The sequence below is a fragment of the Morone saxatilis genome, unplaced genomic scaffold (assembly GCF_004916995.1).
Source record: "Morone saxatilis isolate NCDOM2014 unplaced genomic scaffold, NCSU_SB_2.0 Contig10, whole genome shotgun sequence".
NCBI lineage: Eukaryota > Metazoa > Chordata > Actinopteri > Moronidae > Morone > Morone saxatilis.
Window position 1 is genome coordinate 19,202,611 of NW_023339652.1, and position 22,131 is coordinate 19,224,741.

The 22,131-nt window shown below is 40.3% G+C and overlaps 1 protein-coding gene across 1 annotated transcript in view; it reads right to left on the reverse strand.

The window, feature by feature from the left end:
• LOC118337602 overlaps nt 1–22,131 on the reverse strand; it is a gene marked incomplete in the record, with an annotated part of 210,328 nt that overhangs the window by 52,630 nt on the left and 135,567 nt on the right. Inside the window, 5 exon segments of the mRNA XM_035674711.1 lie at nt 102–202; nt 4,707–4,779; nt 6,866–6,970; nt 9,832–10,006; nt 19,897–19,950. Of these exon segments, the coding sequence (XP_035530604.1) occupies nt 102–202; nt 4,707–4,779; nt 6,866–6,970; nt 9,832–10,006; nt 19,897–19,950 (508 nt within the window).

Genomic DNA, 22,131 nt, shown 5'->3' on the forward strand with positions numbered 1-22,131 from the left:
CCCTCTCTCTCTGCCCCCCTCTCCTGTCAATCTTCAGCTGTTTCTATCAATAAAGGCATAAAGGCCAAAAAAATAACTTGACGTGACCTTTAAGCTTTTACCTTGAAGGCGTATTTCCTGCTGATGTGGTCATCCACCGACAACATGGAGATGTGAAAGCTGGGCAACAGGATACTTCCCAGGATGCTATCCTCTTTCTCATCTGCACCAGAGAAGAAAGAATAAGGAAATAGTCATAAAGTCAACATATTTGACATTTGCATTGCCACATCGACCTGCACTGAACTAAGTGAATCTGGTGTAGGATCAGTGGACAGAGGATCAATGAGGATTCATCAGTATCACATTAGGCTGTATATACACTGAATATTCAGTTTTGGTTTGACTTAAGTTTGGTTGATTGAGGTCAAATCACATATCAAATAGAACGCGGGGTTGCTTGATATTACAGTTGGGCGATTGCACGAATTCATCGTCTATGAGGCCATCACCGGTTGATTTTTTGACGAGCGACCCAGTACACAATGAGCGAAAGAACAAGTGAGAGAGAAAACAGCAATGACTTAACAAGGCAATGAAGCTAGTATTCATTTGGTAATATAGAGAAACATATATTTAGAAGGTATGGTTGTATATTTTTGTTTAATAATACGTGTTATAATATTTACTTTCTTCACATTTTGTGTGTTTATTTTGTTTATTAAAGCTAATAAAGCGTGTCAACTTGCGGGAGTCAACTGTGTCAAGCGGCACAGAGCAGATCGGAATAGCAGGAGTTCAGACACAGAAACGTTATAGAGAATGCGCTTCATTTTCAAATAAAGACCGGGTCGAACTTCACGCTACGTCGATATTGTGCCACGTGCAGATAATGGAGCCAAACCACATCGCAGACATAAGGGTCATAAATCCATGCCTGGTGGAATTTTGCCATAAAGCTCCATTGGGTGAATGAAATAGGACTTTGAAAGGTGAGGGCGACATGCATCCCCAATGAAAATGATGCTCTTGTTCATGGTCTCCAGACTTGTCCTAAGGATTTGGAACATTTTTGTCAAGTCTTGCCTTTGATTTTGTGAACACGGAGGTCTAGCATTATCTAGCCAACTGTGTGATGAATGACTAACAAAGGGTGACGGAACAAAACCTACTGAGGCTTATCAGACCATGGCGAGACAGAGACAGAGAGAGAATGGGAAGATAGGGCATCCTTATGAGCTTGGCCAGCTTTCCGTGTGAACTAAGATCCTGTTTCCATCCCTATGTGTGGTCAACAGTGTGGAACACACACAGACACACAGCTGAGGACAGACTCAGGCTGCAGCACACACAAACACTGCTTTCTGTTGATTTTTGTCTTTCACATTTCAGAGGCAAAACAGCTGCAAAACACAAAAGATGTGAAACGCAGCCATGAATGCATTACAGTCGTCTAACTGAGTCAATATTTACTGATGCCACATTTAAAAAAAGCCTTGCAACAACAATCTGAGCTGAGCCATGTTGGGAGGGTAATGACTGTGCTCCGTACGGCGCGATGAAGCTTTGATGGGAGCTTCCAGGCTGAAAACTAAAGGCAGAAAACACATATGGTGCTCCAGCTGCAGCAAAAACCTACAGAGCCTCCAGCCAGTGCTGCTGTTTGCTTTAGACGAGCCCCGCACGGTGAGCCCTGCAGCTCCTCCGGCCCCATCCCTACTGCTGAATTATTGAGATACAGAACACACATAAAATGAGAAAGAAAGAGAGGGAATGAGTGAGCGGGCGTGCAGAGAGATGCTGTGGGTATACTCTGCAGCAGAGGGTGTTTTCTTTTAAGAAAGCTTTTTAAGAACGATTGACATTTCAAGATTCTTCAGCAGGTTCACTGAGGTTTGTCTGTTGGTTCAGTTAAGTTCCTGACCACAAACAGTGTGTCTACATAAATACTGTAATTGTGATTGCTTAGATAAAGACACACGCTTGATTAAATGATAATTCTGGTTAATTACACAGAGATTAACTTACTACTTACTATTTGTTGTTAGACTAGGGCATCTATTTTTTCATTAGATATTAGCTAAGTTATTTAAAGATAATAACTTGTCCCCACAAGGTGATAACATTGTTGAACAAGATAATCATGTGTGTGCACATGTTTTTTTCTTGTGAGTTGTAATCCAGTAGCTGGAGACTGTTGGGGGCAGTGTTGGATATGGCGGAAACCCATTCTGTGGTTGGAACGGACAGGTTGCAAGGCATTCATGCTGACAGTGTCATGCAGTATAATACTAGTGGAGTCTATTTCTTTTGCAGTGCGAAGGCTATGAAGAGTTCTTTTATGTTATTTTGCCGTGATTTTCATGAGTTTTTCATGAACTTTGTGCTTATTTATCTCTGCTTGTAAAAGTGCAGCAGCCCAGTAGGGACCAACAGCTTTTTTTCCATTTATATAGCACCTTTCATACAGAGGGTGTAACTCAAAGTGCTTTACAAAGGAGAGAAGAGACAAGAAAATAAGTAAATGACAGGCATTATAACTGGAATTCCATGGATTTTCTTATATTTGTGACAGTTTGTATTTAAAAAACTGACCACTGCAGATCTAAGAGGCTGTGAAGGATTATAAACCGACAATGAACTTGTAATGTTGGCCTTGTAAAACAGTAAACAAACTTAGTCAACCCTAAAAGATACTCAGTGCAGGTTGGCTAAAACCGGGCTGATGTGCTCTCTCTTTCTTTTCTAGTTAAAAGCCATGGGCATCTTGTTGCAATACTTAAATGAAAGATAAATGTCGTCTTATACCTGAAAATGTTAATTTCTTAATTTATTGCCTGCTTGCACCGTGGGTCCGAGAGGACTGAAATTTCATCTGTGCTGCATGTCGTGCATGTATAGCATATTTGACAATAAAGCTGACTTTGACTTGACTTGATAAATGTGCAAATAATAACGGTACAAATATAGAGAAAACTGGGAACATTACGGAGCTAACTAAATTTCTATCAGATTACTGTATATGATAGGACAGCTTCAAATTCAAGTGCAAAAAGACAGTTTGGCCCCTAATCAATACTCTTGAACTGGCTTAGGAGACAAACCCTTGTTACCCAGTCATTATATCATACACATTAGAAATGTTGTATATGACACGTGAAAGTACTTTATTTTGTACTGTAAATGTGTTCTTTGTTCCACTTTAAACATATAAAGAGAAGGACCATGTAATAATTTCCTTACCCCTGAAAAAATATTATTATATTCCATTTTTGACAATAGATCCTCCTCAATGTTACACACTGGACTTTTAAGTAAAGTACTCTCTTTCCACCCTCATTCTCACCGACCATGAATCCAGATCTGCTTATCAAGCTGTACTGCCACACACTGTGATGACCAAGATAACGTGCTTTATGTATTATGTTTACATGACAGCTTTAATCATCAGTGTCCTGCCTCACTGCGGTAATAATCAAATTATTAGGGTGCATGTAAACACACTGGATGAATTCATCTAAACAAGATTTGCGGTGGGAGGGACGCTGATTGTCCCTGCTAATACAAAAAGAATTAAGTCCAACTCCAAACTACATTAGAATAAAGTGATAGAGCAAGCAGGAGAAAAATGGAAAAAGAAGAGGTTATTATCGGAAAGCCGAGCACGTCATTGTCCTTCCCGAGGATGCCTCCTCTCTCTTGTCCCCGGCTGGCTAAGCCAATAAACATCCAATTTTCCCTTGGGTTTTTCATGAAAGCGGCTGCTGATTGCGCTCTGGGAGCGGCTAATTTGTCAATTTATGGAGATGGAAAAGTCTCCCTCAAGGGTTTAGGAGACACGGAGGAGGAACACAGATGAGCTTTTGTGAATGTGAAGTTCGAAATTAGCGGTCCTGCAGCTTGGGCATCACCAGTGTGGGTGGAAGCAAGGACGACTATTTTTAACAGGCAGGGACACTTGACCTCTTGGTTCTCAATTTCACACTGCTCTTGATTGAGAGATAAGAACAGTAACAGTGGCAGTGTCTCATGTAAGTTATCTGCTATATGAGATCAGCACAACGGTCGCTGTACTTTTTCAGAGATGTGAGCACCACAAAATCTGTTCAGTGCACTGGGGCGGAGGCAGAAATTTCTATGGGAGATATTTCAAACTCAAAGCACAGCTTCATGGCAAAATGTTTTTGTAATTTAACCCTTCGTATGGAATTACTTTAAACTCAGCCTGGCATATTAGAAATCTTTAACCTTTCCTGTCACTCTACAGCTGTCACTATTCATTAAAGGCAATACAAATAGCAAAAAATATTTAAGACATATCCCTGTGAGCTACCCAATAAAGAAAAATCTATTTTTTCAATGTTTTGGTCATTTTATGGTAATGTCAGCACTTGCAGTTTCAAAAACAAAGGCCAACCTCTGCCATTGCATTAAAATGGATTTATTGTGAAGCACATTTAGAAAGTGATGACGTGATGTAACAGAAAACTGAAAACTGCAACAGATACAGATCAGTTAGGTTGGAGTTTTCCTTGAATTTGTAATGTCTGTATGTTTGAAAAGAGTTTAACATGGGATTGTCTTCAAACATGAAAGATATGATCCCTGAAATAGTAAATTGTCCTTGAACAAAACATGGACTCTCTCACTGTGAATTGCTTTTGATTTGACAATCAAACATACTAAATTATTTCATCCTGCATGTGTGTGTGTGTGTGTTCACTCACCGCGGTAGTAGAAGAGGCACATGTCGGACAGAACAAACCACCTCTTCTTCCACAGCTTCATGCCTGTGCTGTCCTGCAGGGGTCAAAGGTCACAGGCCATCAGTCAGTCAAAGTGTAGTTATTACAGAGAACAATACACCATCTCTCTCTCTCTCACACACACAGTTTTTCTTCTCTTTTGATCTCCCCTCACTTCCCTCCTCTTGACACCCTCGCTGTCTCTCCCTCTGGCTGCTTCTATTAACCAGCTTCTATCTCCTCCTCTGAGACAAATTGCTCTGTTTTATCTCTTCGTAACGTAGTGAGAAATTTGCCTCTGTGGTGCTCGGGGCGAGGGCCTGCGCTTTGTTCTCTACACTGCTGCTCTCCTCCTTTTTTTCTCCTTCTCTCCCTGGTGCCGTAATTACTGCAGCGACAATAAGTTTTTCGAGACCATTCACTCATTCGGGTCTTTAGCGCTGTTTGCAGCGTGTAGCGTTCGGCCATGGATCCTGAGGTTAGGGGCTTTGGGTAAACAGAGATGACATTTCTTCTGCGAGAGCACTTTGCCTGAAAGGTCTGTGGGGAAGAGACAGTGTTTTTTTTGCCGGTGTGAAGTGAATTGATTCTCTCATGTGAACACAGTAAGCGGCGGCGCAGGGGCCGAGGTTTGAGATGGAGGTTATTGACAGTGGCTCTAACTGGGGGCTGAAAGCTGAGTTGAATGGTGCTCGATGAAGCTGTCTTCAGGGAGTCTCGCCGTGGTCAGAGGTCCATAGACCAGCTGAAATATTGACCCATAGATCTCTGTGGGGCAAAGAAAATTGCTCAACTTGCAGCGAGTGGGAGGAAAGGTAATGAGAGAACAATCTGAGCCTCGAGCTAACGTCCAGTCAAGGAACAGGATCCTCCCATTTCCTCAGGTCCCACAGGCACTTTGGCACTCAACAGACCTTTTTTACAGCAGCCATTTTGACATGAAATAGTAGGGTAAACACAGATACTAATTAAGGTTCAGTTCCATTTAGTTCCAGTAAGCCAACATGCACAGTAGCAGCACCCTGTTTAACCTGAATGGAACGGAACCTTAATTAGCTTTATTAGTAACACTTGCGTTTATCTAGCTAGTTATCTACGTATGAAGATTATGTCGTTATTGCCTACAAAGTCAACGGGCAAGGACAAAGTCAAATTAGCCTTCAAAAAAGAAGGGGTGGGGGCAAATACAGTTGCTGGCTCCAGCACTAGCCCCACACTGCTACCCCCCACCACCATTGTGAGTGGCATATGCATAATTTGCGCCAGAGTAATGAGTACTATATGCATAATATGCTTCTACCTGATATTTTAAACCCCAGGTGCCACTCCAAGATTTGATTCAGAGGTCTAGAAAGAGGCAAAAAGTTACTGGCTTGTTCGTTTAAAACGACAAAGATTTGAAGGACTGCACCAGCATGCACCACAGATTTATACATTTACATTTCTTTTTCATTTTCCAAGGTCATGGCTTTTTATTAGATTATTGAATTTATTTTCCCAAACTTCCGAGCATTTCATTTCAGAATTTAAATCAACCCCTAAACCATCCCTTCACACGTGATACTTGCATAATCCATTACAGTGAGTCATTTATATTTTTGGCTAATATATGTCACTGTTACTATGCAGACTACACCATTACCATACAGGTAGAGTAGGTTTTAAAAATATGTGAACGAATTTGAATACTTCAGTAAAATAAAGGGAACCTGTTGCTGTCTGATAGGGTCGGTAGAAAAAACACATTTCAAAAGTCTAAAGTATGAAATATAAATCAATAATGTGATGAATCTGTGACTTGGGTTACTGAGCAAAAACAATTGTCAACTCATGGCTTATAGCTTTTTCCCCTTACCTCCTGTCTGTATGCTAAGCTAGGCTAACCAAGTCCTGACTCCAGCTCTGTAGTTAATGATTGAGGACTAACTTCTTAACATCTTAACCTTGAAAAGAAAGCGAGTGAGTGTATTTCCCCAAAAAAGTATTTCTTAATTATATCTACGGTGATTCCCAATAAATAAAACCAGAATCTATTGTTCATCATGCCTGGTCATATCCCCTCACCTGTCTTCTTTTTGTCCAGTCTTAGTCCCAGACAAACTCAGTCATATCCTATAATCAAGATGACTGACTGACGTTACCTGTTTGTAAAGCCAGTTGCTCTTGACCACAGGGGCATTGGGGTTCCTCTTGATGGAGTTGGACCTCTTTCCAAAGTTGTGAACTTTTTTGGAAGATCTAGAGGGCTGTTAAAACACATAATAAGGAAAATGGGATATATATTCACGACATATTCAGCTTGACAGAAGAAACATTTACATTACAGATACTGAAATGCACATTTTTGAATAATTAAGTCACAATAAATAATTCATAAACTTCTATGAAAAAGACAAAAACAGCCCACATTTGGCTTGTGCTTCTATCGTGCATCTCCTACAGAGAGAACACAACTGGGAGAACTCCAGAGATGTGGGGAGAGACAAAAATAGCCCAAAATATCCCCTGATCTCAACACAACAATCTGACATGACATGTGTTTGGTGCATTGGTTGTAAAGAGGCTCGTACACTAAAACAGCGGCTTCTCTAGCAGCTATAAAAAGCAACAACAGAGGCAGATGTATTCAGCTCATTAAACAAAGCATATTCCACATCCCCCATACATCATGGCTCACTTACTGAAAAATGCAGCACTGCAGCATAAAAATCTCTTTTATGTCAGTCAATAGCAGAGAGAGACAAGGAGTTCTTGATTAAGTCTAAAGTTAAGACCAATAGGAAGAAATTACTATGGAACCATTTACGAAGTTATACTTATTAGAGTGAAGTTTCTTACATTTCTTGGTGACCCTCTGACCTTTCATCTGGCACCACCATCAGATCTGAATGCCTGCTGAGGACCACTACTCCCCACTGGATTACAGTTTCATCTTTTCATTACACAGCGTTCCCTCTATAGGAAGAATTATGAAGGTTTTACACTAGAAGTAAGTTTCACGGCCACATTTCCATGAAATTTACCGTAGATAATTATGGAGCAGGGGGTTAACCTGACTTAAAAGTTTACCACAGGCAACACTGTCTCCTAAAAAATAAAGGGTTAGTTTGGGTTTATTGAAGTGGGGTTTTATGAGGTACTTATCCATTGTCAGTGTATTAACTACAGTAGACTGCGGTCAGCACGCCTGCAGTTTGGAGAAGTAGACAGGAGTACCAGTGTGGAAGCTAAGTACTGCTGTTGCCAGGGGCAGCAACAAAACATATTTTAGACGCCTCAGGTTAGGTGTACTGTATTTTTTTCACCAGACAGCCTCTTCTGACGGTACACTGAGGTATCGAACTAAAAACCCTATGTACAGTATATTAACAGCTTAGTAATATTGGAAGATTAGAAGTGAGGATAGACAAATGTAAACTTGCACTATATGGACAAAAGCTGGGTGTCTACATACACTAACATTACATCCACATTTATACTCAAACCCATGGGCATTGATTTGCTGCTATAACAGCCTCCACTCTTCTGGTTTCAGTCTTTCCATTAGATGTTGGACACACAAGCACTGCTGAGGTCCAATACTGCTGTTAACTGATAAGGCCTGGCTCACAGTCTGCATTCCAGTTAATTCCAAAGGTGTTGGATGGTGCTGTGGTCAGGACTCTGTGCAGGCCTGTCAAGTTCTTCCACACCAAACTGGGGAAATAATTTCTTTACGAAGCTGGTTTTATTTCATATTAAGAAAAGGGCCTTCCTCAAATTGTTGCCACAAAGCTGTGAACTGACTATTGTCTGACAATAACATTTTAGCATTAAGATTCTCTGGAACCAAGGCAAAAACCTACATCTTTGTCGCTGTCATCAAATGTTATCTGTTTACTTTAGCAGAGGTTTGTGCATGTTGTCACTGTGTGACAAGGAACACATGTACAACTGCATCATTTACACTGCAACATCTCCTAGAAATATTATCAGCTTCTTCTCATCTGTTTTGACCTTTTTTCCTAAAATGCCTCTCTTTCTATAGGCAGCCTGTGTGTTGTTCTTTTTAAAAATGTTTCTCAGGCGAAGCACGGAGCAGGACCCCTACAGCTCAGTTATAAATAATGTTTTCTCATGAATACATGAAGATATGCGGTGTTATACTTTCTTTTGGCCAGTGTAAGCAAAACTTATAATAGTATAAGCATCACTTATTCATGAAAGCACAGAACTTCTGATTTGATCTACCCATGCATATTTATTTCCTGTGTGTTTGTGCGGGTTTACGGAGCGTTTATAAAGGGAGACGCTGTTCAATCTAACAGTGCAGTGACCCGTGCAGGTGACACGCTCACTGCTAATACAGCTGAGGTAGCCTGCTTCATGCTCCCACTTCTCCTGCCTCAAATGAGAGGTAATGACACAACATGGACACATTCCAGGACAGCTGGGAGGCAGTGATGACTCAGCATGTTACCATTATAAATGGCCTAATGATGACCTCCAGTACTCGAATTATGGAAACAACACATCAACTCTTTCATGGGTGTTAGGGGCTGCACTGATGGTTTAATATTGGCTTTATTAATATTGAGTCCATGACACACTGGACATGACACACTGGACATGTCAAAGGGGATCACCAATAGGATTTATCATCTGGGAAACCTGAATGTGTACCAATTTTTTTTGCCAAACCAGAGTAGCTGTTGAGATATTCAATTATCTATTCTGACCTGTTGGTGGCACTAGATGAAAAGTCAATGGGCCAATACAATAATTAGGGTTCATCTGTTGGGAACATGAATATCTAGCAGATTTCATGGCAATCCATCCAATAGCTGCTAAGATATTTCAGTCTGGAAGTGGTAGACCTACCGACAGACATTTCCATGCCTAGTGCTAGACCACCTGCATGGATAAATAAAAAAAGGTGGCACTCTTTCACAACCATGCTATGAAAAATATATCACTCCCTAATGCTAACCTGTTATATCCAGCTTTGGCTGTCTGCTAACGATGCTTGATCAATGTAATGTTATTATAAGCCCTGATGTAGAACAGTGATTAAACCGCTCACCAGGGCTATGCTTAAGATTTAAGGCATATTTAGATAGAGACTAACCCGTGTAGATGAAGTGGACGTCGTGGTGGCGGTAGTGACGGTGGTGGCTGGGCTGCCGGGGAAGGTGCTGTAGTCTGACCCCCCTGTGTAGTTCGATGCCTCGCTCATGGTGCTCATGGGACGTTCCTTCTTGTCACTGCTGCTGCCCTGCTCTGATGAAGCCTTAGGAGCTGGCCTGCCACAGGGCGAGAGACATAGAAAGACAAAGAGAGAGGGAGTCAATCAGACATTTGACATCTATATGAAGAAAATACAGTACAATGCATACCATGAGGTGTGACCATGTCTTCGGTTTTGTTTTCAATGGTAAAAAACACAGCATTGCATTTTTGGATTTGATGTTGGATTGTGTATGTTCAAACAGACATACCAGAGGTATTGCCCTAGCTACCAGGTGCTCGCAAGTGAGTTCCTTTCCCAGGCCTGGCTCCAGGAGGGGGCCCCATTCTCCTTAGTCCTTATTCACGTATAAGCAGTAAACACTGCAGAGTGTGACTGAACTACAAAGGTGGTAGGTAGGCATGAGTCTGCCCTTGGTTGAGGATGCGTATGTAAGTGTTGTATCATAACTGATTGTGCTACCAATACGACAGTGAGGAGACACTAATCTCAAATGCAGAATCTGTCTCCACGACAATCCAGCAAGCCAATCAGCAAACCTTCACAATCTCATCAAGCAGACCCTATCTACACTCTCTTAATGACCCAGTATCTCTGTTCGGGCCATTAAAGAGGGGGAGGATGAGAACGAGAGGAAGGTTAGAATGGCTCGAATGAGCGCGACCAGAGTGGGAAGCCAATGAGATGAGACCCAGAGAAACGGAGATAAAGAAAGTGAGAATGTGAGGGAAGAGAGTTGGTGGCATGAATCACAGCTATTATTCTCTGGGTGTCACCTCTGATATATGCCCCCATGTCCAACCAATTTAAATGGCCTGCCAGCTCGGCCTGACAAATTGAACCAGCTCAAAGTTTTTTGCCCCTAGTCGAGTAGAAGGACAATAGCTAATGTGAGAAAAGAAAAGTTCAAGGTCCCGGATTCTGATTAAAACTACCACACAGTGACAGCTTTATTTCTGCTCCCAAGGTCAGTAGAATATAAGCAAAGCAGGTCAATGAAACTCATTGTCTGCGTTATTATTATTGCTGATGGCACACAACACGCAAGGGTTTTATTACTTCTGCTCAGTTTGTAAGTATGAGCGCCTGGGACTGATGCCAGTCCCTAAGCTAATGCTGGACAGTGTCTGGGCTAATGATCTGGAACACAATATTTTTATAGAGACCTTACTTTACAGTTTTAATGTTATCCCTGGTGACAGAAGACATGGTCAGGCAAAACAAACATTTGCTAGTGTAATTCTACTTTATAGTGCACAGATATAACCAACAGCTGTGTTTTGGTTTATACAGCAACCTATTTGAAGGATGAGTTGTGCAGTCTAACTCTCAACCTGAACCCATTTGGATCTGGCCAGACAGGTTTGGCCTGTGTCAGCCTCTACTTCACAAGCTTTGTACAGTTAGAGCTCCAGTAATCAATATTTTCTGAGCAACACTGGATCAAATGACTATGTGTAGTGTGGAAGCAGTCGATTGTGGTGATGCATCCACTGAGAATTACCACCAGCTCTATAGTTTACTCAGTTACAGAGCAGTTTAGCTTCTGTTAGCTCATTGTTTTTGGGTTTCCAGCCCACAAATTCCAGTCTCCTCAACCTTGTTTCAAGGAACAGCAAGGAAATATTTCAAGGAAACTCTGATAAATCTGCTGTAAACTACCTGCCAGGACCAAACACCAGACAGACAAACTTAGTGGATGGTAAATGTTTGCTAACATGGTATTCGTAACAATTTAGTATGGTGTTACTTTTATGATTTAAGCTTGTTGTTGGCCATTTTAGTTCACCTGTCTTTCACTTGGTCCAGATTTCCCAGCAACAATTGACCAGACTTTTAAATGGGTGTTCATAACCTCCTGACTTTTCCTTAGGTAAGTTCCACCATGAGGCCAAAATTTCCACTTGGTCCATACCAAGGTATCAAAGACTAATGGACGGACATTCTAGAAGTATTGCTTTATATATTCACAATACCTTGATAATGAGACCAAATCACCAATCAGACCAAAATTCCCAGTCTTAAATAACAATGATCAAATCAAAAATTTAAGGCAGATTGCTGTGACAGTATCTGAGCATATTCATACTGTCCATTGGATGAATTCTTTTGATTTTAGTGACTACAAGGGCCTTTTCTTCTAGTGTGACCTTCAAGAGAAACTTTACATTTAATCCACCTTACTGATAGAAAAGGAAAGTCTGCACTAATGTTGTTCATCACTGGTGGGATTTCAGACATTTAGCCTTGATAAAAAATGTATGCTGATCCCATCTCCACATATGTAATTAATGAGCACAAATCTAGACCTTTCAGTTAGCAGTTGGTTGTTGCTCCAACGAAAAATATATATATTGATATTTTAAAATTTAATGTTAGCGTTGTAGCAAAAATAATTGGTTTTACTTGGGCTGGGCTCAAGATGTGCAGTAGTTCAGTCAGCTAGCTCACATAGAGTGGATGATTATTGTTGATGTTTGGCATCTAGGCCTTGACTTCATCATGCCCATCAAGGACAACAACAAAGACATGTAACCTTCAAATGATAAATAAAAATACAACTACAAAAAAATAGAAGAAAAATCACTCCCTACAAGTTCAGCCCAGCAGGAAGTCACGAGTTACGATAGTTACTTCCTTCTGTGTAGACTCAAGAGCCTATAGGATTTATGACATGCAATATGAACATCCCCGGCAGCAGTAACAGCAGCTGCATAGCTTCCAGGTGAGCTGTGTGCCAGTAGGTATGGCAACTACAATTCCAGTTGACTGCCTGAACTATCAGGCTTTGCTTCATTAGTTTGGATGCAGGTAAGATAAAACAGAATCCAAGTTGAGATTAGACCAGTTTCGTTTTTTGGAACTCATCGGAAGTCTGAATGATCTTGTTAGGGGGAAATGTTCTGCCGATACTGCCTCTGAGACCTATGAATACAGCTGTACCTCAGAGTGTGGCCCCAGCATTCACACACACACACACACGGCTGGTGCTGATAAAAACGTTGGTTTGTCTCCCCCTGTACAGCCTGTCACACTGCTGATCAGATAACCAGTAATATAGCAGCAGTAACGGCACCTGGGTGAAAAATTGACATCTTTATCTCTCCTCCACCACTTTCTACCAATAGCTAGCTGTCTTACCTGCCTTAGTAACCATCACCCCCTTACTATTTCATTCTTATTATTATCCTGCACAACTTCTATCTCAAATAAAACCACAGTTTATCACCACTAATCCCTGTAATTTACCATACTGTACTTTCATTAAAATTTGCACGCCAGAGGGAGCATAATTGGCATGCCAACCATTTACATGCCTTGCAGCACATTAGCAGCTCTTCTATATTCTACACTGACAGCTCTGATAATCTCCTTTGCTATACTTCAGCCTACTCAGCAACATTTTGTCCCCTGAAAACCCAGACTCTGCAAATTAAATGTTGACTAAACTCACATATCAAATACAGACATCAATTCTTTGTCATGCCCGTACACAAAATTATAGTTTTGTCTTTATTTGAAATGACCACTTGAAAAGCAGATGCATTTATTCAGAGTGATTCAAAGAATCAATGGCATGTTTTGGACCAATCAAAGTGCAGGATATCAGAATAATTTTGAATGGAAATTCTGTAGAGCACTAGATACTCACAGCAGTTATCCATCCCTCAGTTTGGCAAAAGCACTTAAGGCAAGTTAGCTTGTCAAATTTAATACTTAGCTCTTAATAGGGGGTAAATTACTAATATTAGTTGAGGGAGCTGCAGTTGTGAATTATGGTTAATTGCCTTTTAGAGTACTTTAGAGACTTGTGGAACCATTTGAAATTTGACACAGAGTTCCCTATAAGCTTCAGCAGGACTGTTGTTCTAATTACAACGCTGATTCTCCTTTGATTTGGGACTACACAGAGAACTTCAAGTTGACATCAAACAAGCTGACATCAAACTGATTGCTAAAAATCCTTAGTTTTACACTTTTTCTGCTCAAATGTACACACATGAACATGCCTTTAGGCTGGTTGTCGGCAAAGACTCTGGGCATAGTGTATACACAAGTTCTTTCTGTAGTCTTCTAAGTCTTGCAGTAGAGTTCTTCAAGACGTGACCTTTGCTTAACCTCTCAACTGAAAGGTTCAACCCGTGTAGCCAGAGCAGCATGTTAGCAGAGCAACAGCAGCAGCTTCAGTCCTTGGTCTGTGTCTATACTTAAGAAAACAGACTTGAAGCACAAAATTCGCTTCAGGGCACTTTTTAAGTATGTATAGCACAGTTAAAGCTGATTTGATTAAGCATGTCTGTTACATCAGACAAGTGTGAGACGGACATCTGAATTTCAAAATTTGATCACCCTGATTAAAAGAGTACACCAGAGTTAATTTGTGATGAACTCTGGATGCATTGTTTCTAACATCTTTGCAACTTTTTTGTATATAATTATTAGTAGAGGCACTATGCCTTTATTATTAATCTAACCAATCATTTTATATTTAGATAGATTCGTCCTCTCTTTCTCAGGCTGCTAAAGAAGAACCAAATAAATAAAATCAATCTTTACCATATTGAATTGCACACCATCGCATTCTTATTTCTTATTCGGATCAAGTTGAACTGCATTGTGTTGAATCAAATTGTGTTGAATCGCACTGCAATAAGGGTGAATCATATCGTTCCACATTGGTACTTGCTTCATATGTATCTTTGCATTGTGCAAGGGCGGCTGTGGCACAGACGCAGAGCGGGTCGTCCCCTAATTGGAAGGTTGTTGGTTCGATCCCAGGCTCCTGGTGCCACATTGTCGACAGTATCCTTGAGCAAGATACTGGAACCCTGAATTGCTCCCGATGCCGTGGCATTGGTATGTGGTGTGTGAATGTGTATGAATGAGTTAGTTTCTGTTTGATGGGCTTTGCCATCACTGAGTGAATGTGTGTGAAAGGGCGAATGTGCCATGTAGTGTAAAAAGCGCTTTGAGTGGTCGGAATACTAGAAAGGTATATATAAGTACGCTATATAAGTACGCTATACACGTACAGGTCCATTTACCATTGTGATATGTATTGCATCAGCCACAGTCATGGAGATGTGCATCACTACTTCAAACAAAGTACTTTCTGAAAAACAATCTGGCAGTCAAGATTGGTCAGGTGTGTGGAGGTGCGAACATTCTCAGGATCTGAACTTATCTCTTTTTTGTTCTACACAAAACTACTTCCATCACTTTTCGTGTGTAGAACCGAGAGAATGTGATAGATTGTCAGAAAAGGTTCCTGTGTTGTGCGGTTATCTTCACATACATGAAGAGGGCATTCTAAAGGACACGAAAACTGCATTAAAGGTCCACTGTGCAAGATTTAGGAGTTTTTAAAAAAAAATCAGAAATGGAATATAATATTCATATGTATGTTTTCATTAGTTTATAACCAGCTGAATATCAGAATCGTTATGTTTTTGTCACTTTACAATGAACCTTTCACAGAGGCTGCCATGTTGAACAGCAATGTTTCTACAGTAGCCCAGAATGGGAAAAACACTACACTAGCGCTAGATACGGCCATTTGCTTTTTTCACACATTTCAAGGCCACCGTAGCGACAGAGGTGCAATCTGCAATTACACTGCTAGATGCCACTGAATCCTACGCACTGGATCTTGAAGCAGCAAAGAGGACCAGCCTAAAAATGACCAACGAGCTGGATCAAACTCTCTGGAAGTCTCACCAAAAGCCAAATGTGCTACACCAGGGGCAGGGTATTACCTGAGGTGTTTCTGATATCTGTCCATGCTGCTATGCGTTTAAAAACCCAAGACACCCACAATGTGGGCGCTAAAACACCAGTCTCTCTATTCACAGCAACCTGGCAACCTTACTGACTTAACCAGATGAGCTCAAGAATTCAGAGTCATAATACATTCATTATGAAATTTTGTGTGTGTGTGTATGCAATGTCTGCAAGTGAAGGCATTTAGTCTTTAGAAAACAGAGAACCATTGTTGCCAGAGGTGGATGTTCTGAAATTGCTCCCTTTTAGTGGGCCTGTCAGTGACACTGGATTGCCGGCCAATTGACTGTGAGTGAGAGATGAGGCCTTCACTCGCCTCTAGTAACAAGGGCAGGGTGACTAACAGAAAAAAATTCGCCCACAGATCGCCAATCTTTTCCCCCTCTTTATGTCATTTCCATCCATCCCACTGTCTCATCTCGTCTGCCTTTTCATCTTTCAGTCACATGGTTATCTTAGTCTTTATTAACCTTTCTTCCATAAAACCCTCCGTCCTTGAGCTGCTCTGTTTATCCAGTCTGTGTGAGCACTGGCGTTGCCGGCCGTTACTCAGCCATCTGAGCAGGATCAGAGAGCTCTGGAATGAAATAAAATGGACATTTTCCCCCAATCCATTTGTTTGCAGAATGGCTTCCCCAGCACGGTGAGCACCCGTGTTTATGTGCTTTGAATGTGACTGATGTTACTGATGACTCAGCTCTATTTCAAACATCCGTTCTCTGTACTATCTCACTTATGGTTTCAGTCAGAGGGAATTTTTCACTGTGGTAACATCACACTGGGGTGGAAGGAAAAATGGCTGCCCAATAAGTTTACTACACATTTTGAACACATTTACAGAAAGAATAACAAATTCAGAAGCATTCATTTACTAACAATTTAAATACTGTGTATGAAAGAGGGGCACACAATTCCACAACTACTGCATTAACTGAGGCAACTGATGACAAGAAACTGACATGAGAAAGACAATTGTATTGGTGGATTCTAGTGTAGCATTTTAGTACATCATAACTTGTTATTCAATAATTTTAATGGTTCATGGCTTTGAACCAACTGCAGCTGCATGGATCAGATGTTGTCTAACAGGAAATACACAGTATACTTTAATAGTAATTATTCTGAGGTAAGAGCAGTGCCCCAAGGGAGCTGTTTAGGACCACTTTTCTTTCAAATTTATACTAATGATTTTCCATTAATTTTGATTAATGACAGCATTACAATGCACGTTTCCACAATCTACACATCAGCACACCACATCTGGAGAACTAGAAAAGGTCTTAAATGAAGAATTGAAATTAGTATTAAAAGTAGTTCTTAATGTAGAAAAGACTATAAAAATGCTGTTTTTATTCAAACAAGCCCTTTTTGCACATAACTATGGGGCAAGCAGTTGAACAAGTAACTGATACAAAGTGAATAGGTATTATAGTTGGTAGTAAAATGACATGAAAAAATGGGCAGAAGCATGGCAATTATAAAACACGGTAGGAAATTCATGCCTAGTAATTAACAATACAGTTGGTTCGAGAATCAGTTTTATCACAGTTTTAATCATAATTATTGTTCCGTTATATTGTCAAATACAACAGAAAGTAATTGAATCAGGTAACACTTGAATGACTTATAAAACAAAGGTAGCTAGAATGAGTAGTGTGGATTACTCCTTACTTTTTATACAGAGTGGTAAGTATGACTTACCACTCTTGGTCTTACTGAGTGTTGTTGGACTGACAGAATTGTGGAAATGTAGTATTATACTGAATTTATCAAGGCAACAGGTAAACATGGGGGAAGTGTTGAATTTACATTAACAAGCAAAAAATATACATCAGATTAGTTATAAAAGAGGGGAAATTAAAAATAAACGCTTGTTTTAAGTATAAGCCCGTTTGCGAAATTAAGCTTTAAAGAAATCAATAACGGACCCTATCATAAATACAACATGTGATATGAACTTCATTTGATAAAAGGAATCAGATCTCTAATTCTATGATATCACTACTCAGAAACGTGTTTGCCTTTACTGTGAGACTGACATAAGTTACATTTCTCGGTAATGGAATTCTCTTTCTTTTATGTTTCTGGGTTCAATCAATGAGTCACAGTTCACAATTAGATAGTTTGAAGCTTCAACTGGGAGAGAATACCAGGCATCTTTGTGCATTTAGTCGCAGTGGCAGCCTGACACCTGATTTCATTCCATCCTTCCAGAGGTAATACAAGGCACTTATGAAGGAAAAAAGGGGTTTAATTTGATTTGAAGGGCAACAAAAAAGCTAGTTCCTACTAAATTCAACACAGGGTTATTATTCAGAGAGGGAACTTTAACTTCCCCTGCTGTTGCTGGAGACACAACTCATGGCATACACATTAATCATCCAGAATATAATTTCTGCATTAGTGTTGCACAGCGGCTCATCAGACAGTTCACGCAGAGTCTGAAATAAATTTAGTGTTAGCAAGAGGCAGAAATAAGGAAGAAAAATAATTCTCAAACAGATAATAAAGCTTTGAATTAAAGATGAAAGGAGCTAAAGACAAAGCTGGAAAAACGCATCCTGACATTTTGAATCAGTGTGTTATTCACTGCTAGCATAGTGGGGGTTTCACCAATTCGATTGGACTGAAATTAACAAAAGAGCTTGACTTTGTTTGTCGTCTTACAGAGTCACATGAGAAGATCAATATCATCTCTGTGTACAGAGATATGTAGGTTTAGCAAGTTTAGCTCAAAATAAGGGAAGTAGGTGGAAACTACTAGCCAGTCTTTTAGTATCTCTTTTACTTGTCATGAAAGTAAAATGTACAGGTAGATCTCGTCTATTGAGAGGATCAAAGCTTGAGCTATTGTTGAGGAATGCGCACAATGACATGTTCATTGGATGCAGTTTTAGGAGGTGAAGTGGAGATTTCAAGGAGATTTGTAGTTTCTGAGCAGCTGCTATGACACCCTGTTCGAGCTAATGTAGCCATGTTTACACTGCAAGCCAATGATGGTCTATATCAGATTCCTGTGTGAACAGTTCAAGGTCTGGAAGTGACCCACATGACCAATGGCCATCTATGAATTCTGATATGACTGTTACTGCATTACAAAAAAAAATACCTGTATCACAGGTAAAAAATAAATAAATAAAAAATAGATCTGAGACACATATGAGCAAATACATTTAAAAAATAAATAAAATCAGATTTTGGCCCCTTGTGCCTGCAGTGTGAATGGAGAGATTTACCTAAAACAGGGGGATGGCCCAATTGTTAAACCTAATTTATTACAGAGGTGGCTTGGTCTGTGGGAGTATTTTCAGCATAATAGTCACTTTGATCATGAAGGTGACACTAGAGTATGGCTACAATATAGCGTAGAACTGGGTATTTATTGTACATAGTTTACAGATCTAAGAGGAAACTGACAGAACGGTGGGACTGAGAGAAAAAAAGCACAATTACAAACTGTTAGTTACTTCAGCACCATGGACAGTGCCATGGATCGATACACAGCAGAGATTGGCCACTGATATTTTAGAGCCATGGTCAGTGCCACAGATTCTAACTTGCACAAACCAGATAAAGGATCAATGAGTTTGATGGATTTGCATTTACTTGGGGTTTAGGGGGTTTCATTAAACAACAAACTAGTTAGTCCTTAACCTTGAGGTTTGTTATCTTGCAGAGATATTTTAAAATAAAATAAATAAAAAAAACTGTAGGGGTATTATGAGTGACTTTTAACACCAGTGACAAGCTACAGTACCAGCCTCTCCCATTCCATGCAGTTAAGCGAGGACCTGTCATGGGCCTGTCATGGGCCTGTCATGGACCAGCTGGCAATTCTAGGCAGCTGCATCTGTAGAGAGCGAACTGAGCAACACCTGCAAGCTGAAGATGCTGGGTAAATTAATAAATCGTTGTCAAGAAATACTGCCCCTATTCTTTCTAAAACTACCATGTTTCTTACAATTTTATTTCTACACATGTTGACATTGACTTCTCATCTGACTGCTCAGGTTGGCATAGTTTTTCTTCAGATGTGGAACTGTTGTTTGAACTTACCCACTGCTAACAACTTCTGGTTTTAGTCACTGACAATAGCACGCTAGCATTCAAAGATAGGGAAGCTGAAGCCAAAGCAGCTCTTGCAGCAATGTGAGGGATCATTACCTGGAGAGAGCCTCTAGGGGCTTGTCAGGGTGGACAAGCTTTCCACAATTCATGCTAGAAACAAAACAAGGGAGGGAGAGAGAATGACAAAATAATAAGAACTCAAACAGTGACACTAAACTGAAATTTAGTCATGCTACATGAACAAATAATGACAGAAATAATAGCATTAAGAATAAAGAAAGCAAATGTAAAACAACACATGAATGAAAGTAGTTCTCACGTCCCTGGAGGGGAGGGGAGTTAAGTCAACTACATTATCTTGTATCTTGTATGTGCATGTGGATGGCTACCAATTCATTCGGTACTACCGAGTACGATTCACGTTAAACCAATCAGTGCCAAATTTCAGTACCTGAGAGTGCATATGGGTGAAAGACTAAGTTTGAGTATAGAGAGAAAGAGAGAGAGTGCCTCAGTCACACTGAGTCAGGGCACACTGTGTAACTATGTGGCCAGGACAAGACATCTACCATGAGGAAACACCTGGTCACAAAATATATCTAAATGCTGCAGAGGGTAAAGTTGTAAGGTGTTTGATAGCCTGAAAGCCAAGTCCTCTGCAGCAGCTGCAGCTTACGTTAGCTCGCCTGCAGCCAGCGCCAAAGTTGAACCCTCCATGTACGACGAAACTTTAAGTCAGGCAACAACAACTTAATTAGTGAGAGTGAGAAGAGTTTGGACTTAATTTTTACAATTTAAATTAGATTTTTATCATTATAGAGATACCGTAAAGTACCAAAAAAGGTACTGTTGCGTACCAAATTTGAGGTACCGGTTCCAATGTGAATGGTACCCAACCTTACACGTGAGTCCATGTAAAAACAGGCAGCTTTCGTGGTGAAACCCAAAACTCTTTGTTCTTCTGAACACCAATCTAGCAGGGTCCACTTCTAGGCAATCTGATTAATTATTTAAAGACACAATATTTTTCCATCAGCTTTCCCAGACACAGCTTTGATCACCCCATCAGCTCATCATCGTTTGGAGCCGCCCATTAGCTCAACAACCCTGTTTCTTTCTCTCTTTGTCTCTCTTTGTCAGATTTTTAGCGTATCTGTCTGATATAATTTTTTATTGTTTCCCATCTTCTTATCTTTCTGTTTGAACAATCAGACAATTCAAGATGTGTGAGTGGAATCTGTTAATAATTAAGTGAGGAGACAGACGGAGGAAGCAGGAAGAGAGAAAGAAAACGTGTCAGAGAGGGTCAGAGCTGAGCCAAATGAGCTTGACACATCTTTTAAAACTCCTCCTTCTAAACTTGTTAGGACGGGGAGAGCAGTAAGCTATTAACAAAACATCAGGGAGATGAACAGAACAAGATATTAGCGAGTTGAATAATATATCACAAAACAGGGAGAAAGGGAAACTAGACGGTCATTAATAAAAGCAAGAGCTGCAGAGGCATATGGTACATCCTTATGAGAGCACGTCCCCCACGGGGACAAAAAGCAACTTTGTGGATGTGGGTTTTAGGAATCTCCTAATTTAAACTTCTTCTCAGTGAATGACATTTGAATAGATCTGTGGAGCGCTGAAATACCCTCAGGCAGTGCAGGAGGACGAATCAAATCTGTGATAGGGTGATGTGAAGGCAGGAGATAGTTAAGGGAGAGAAGGAAATGTATTGCTAATATTAACTTTGAAGCTATAAATCAGAAATGCTCCTTTAGTCTCTAAGTTTCTGATCTGGTTATTGTGCTACGTCTAATTAGCTAATTAGCTATGTAGCCCACAAAGTTATGTTAGCAGTGTACTTTTCCCTGGTGGATGTTTGTCGGCTGCTCATTCAGCCTTCAAGGCACACCACACAAGTTATGTGTCCATGTTTGTAAATATGAAGGATACATTAGCCAAAAAGCTAACATGGGTTTTGGCTCTTTATGTCTGGTTATTAGTATTATCATCAGCCAGTGATGAATGGTCATGAACCATGAAATGAGATCAGAGGCTCATGGCAACCGACCAACCGACTTCAACAAACAGCATTTCTTAAAATATCACACTGGTAAACATTCTATGAAGATTACTTTCTGTAATAATGAGTATCAATTTACATTAACACCAGTTTATATGACTAGTACACTGGTATTCATTTGTAAATTGATGGAATTCCCCTTTAAGAAACATGAAGGGGGAAGAAAAGGGTAACTGAACATGCAAATTCTAGAGTCTAGATTGGGCAACTGAGTATAGGTTGTCCATGTCCATCCAAGTGCTTGTGCTTTATCG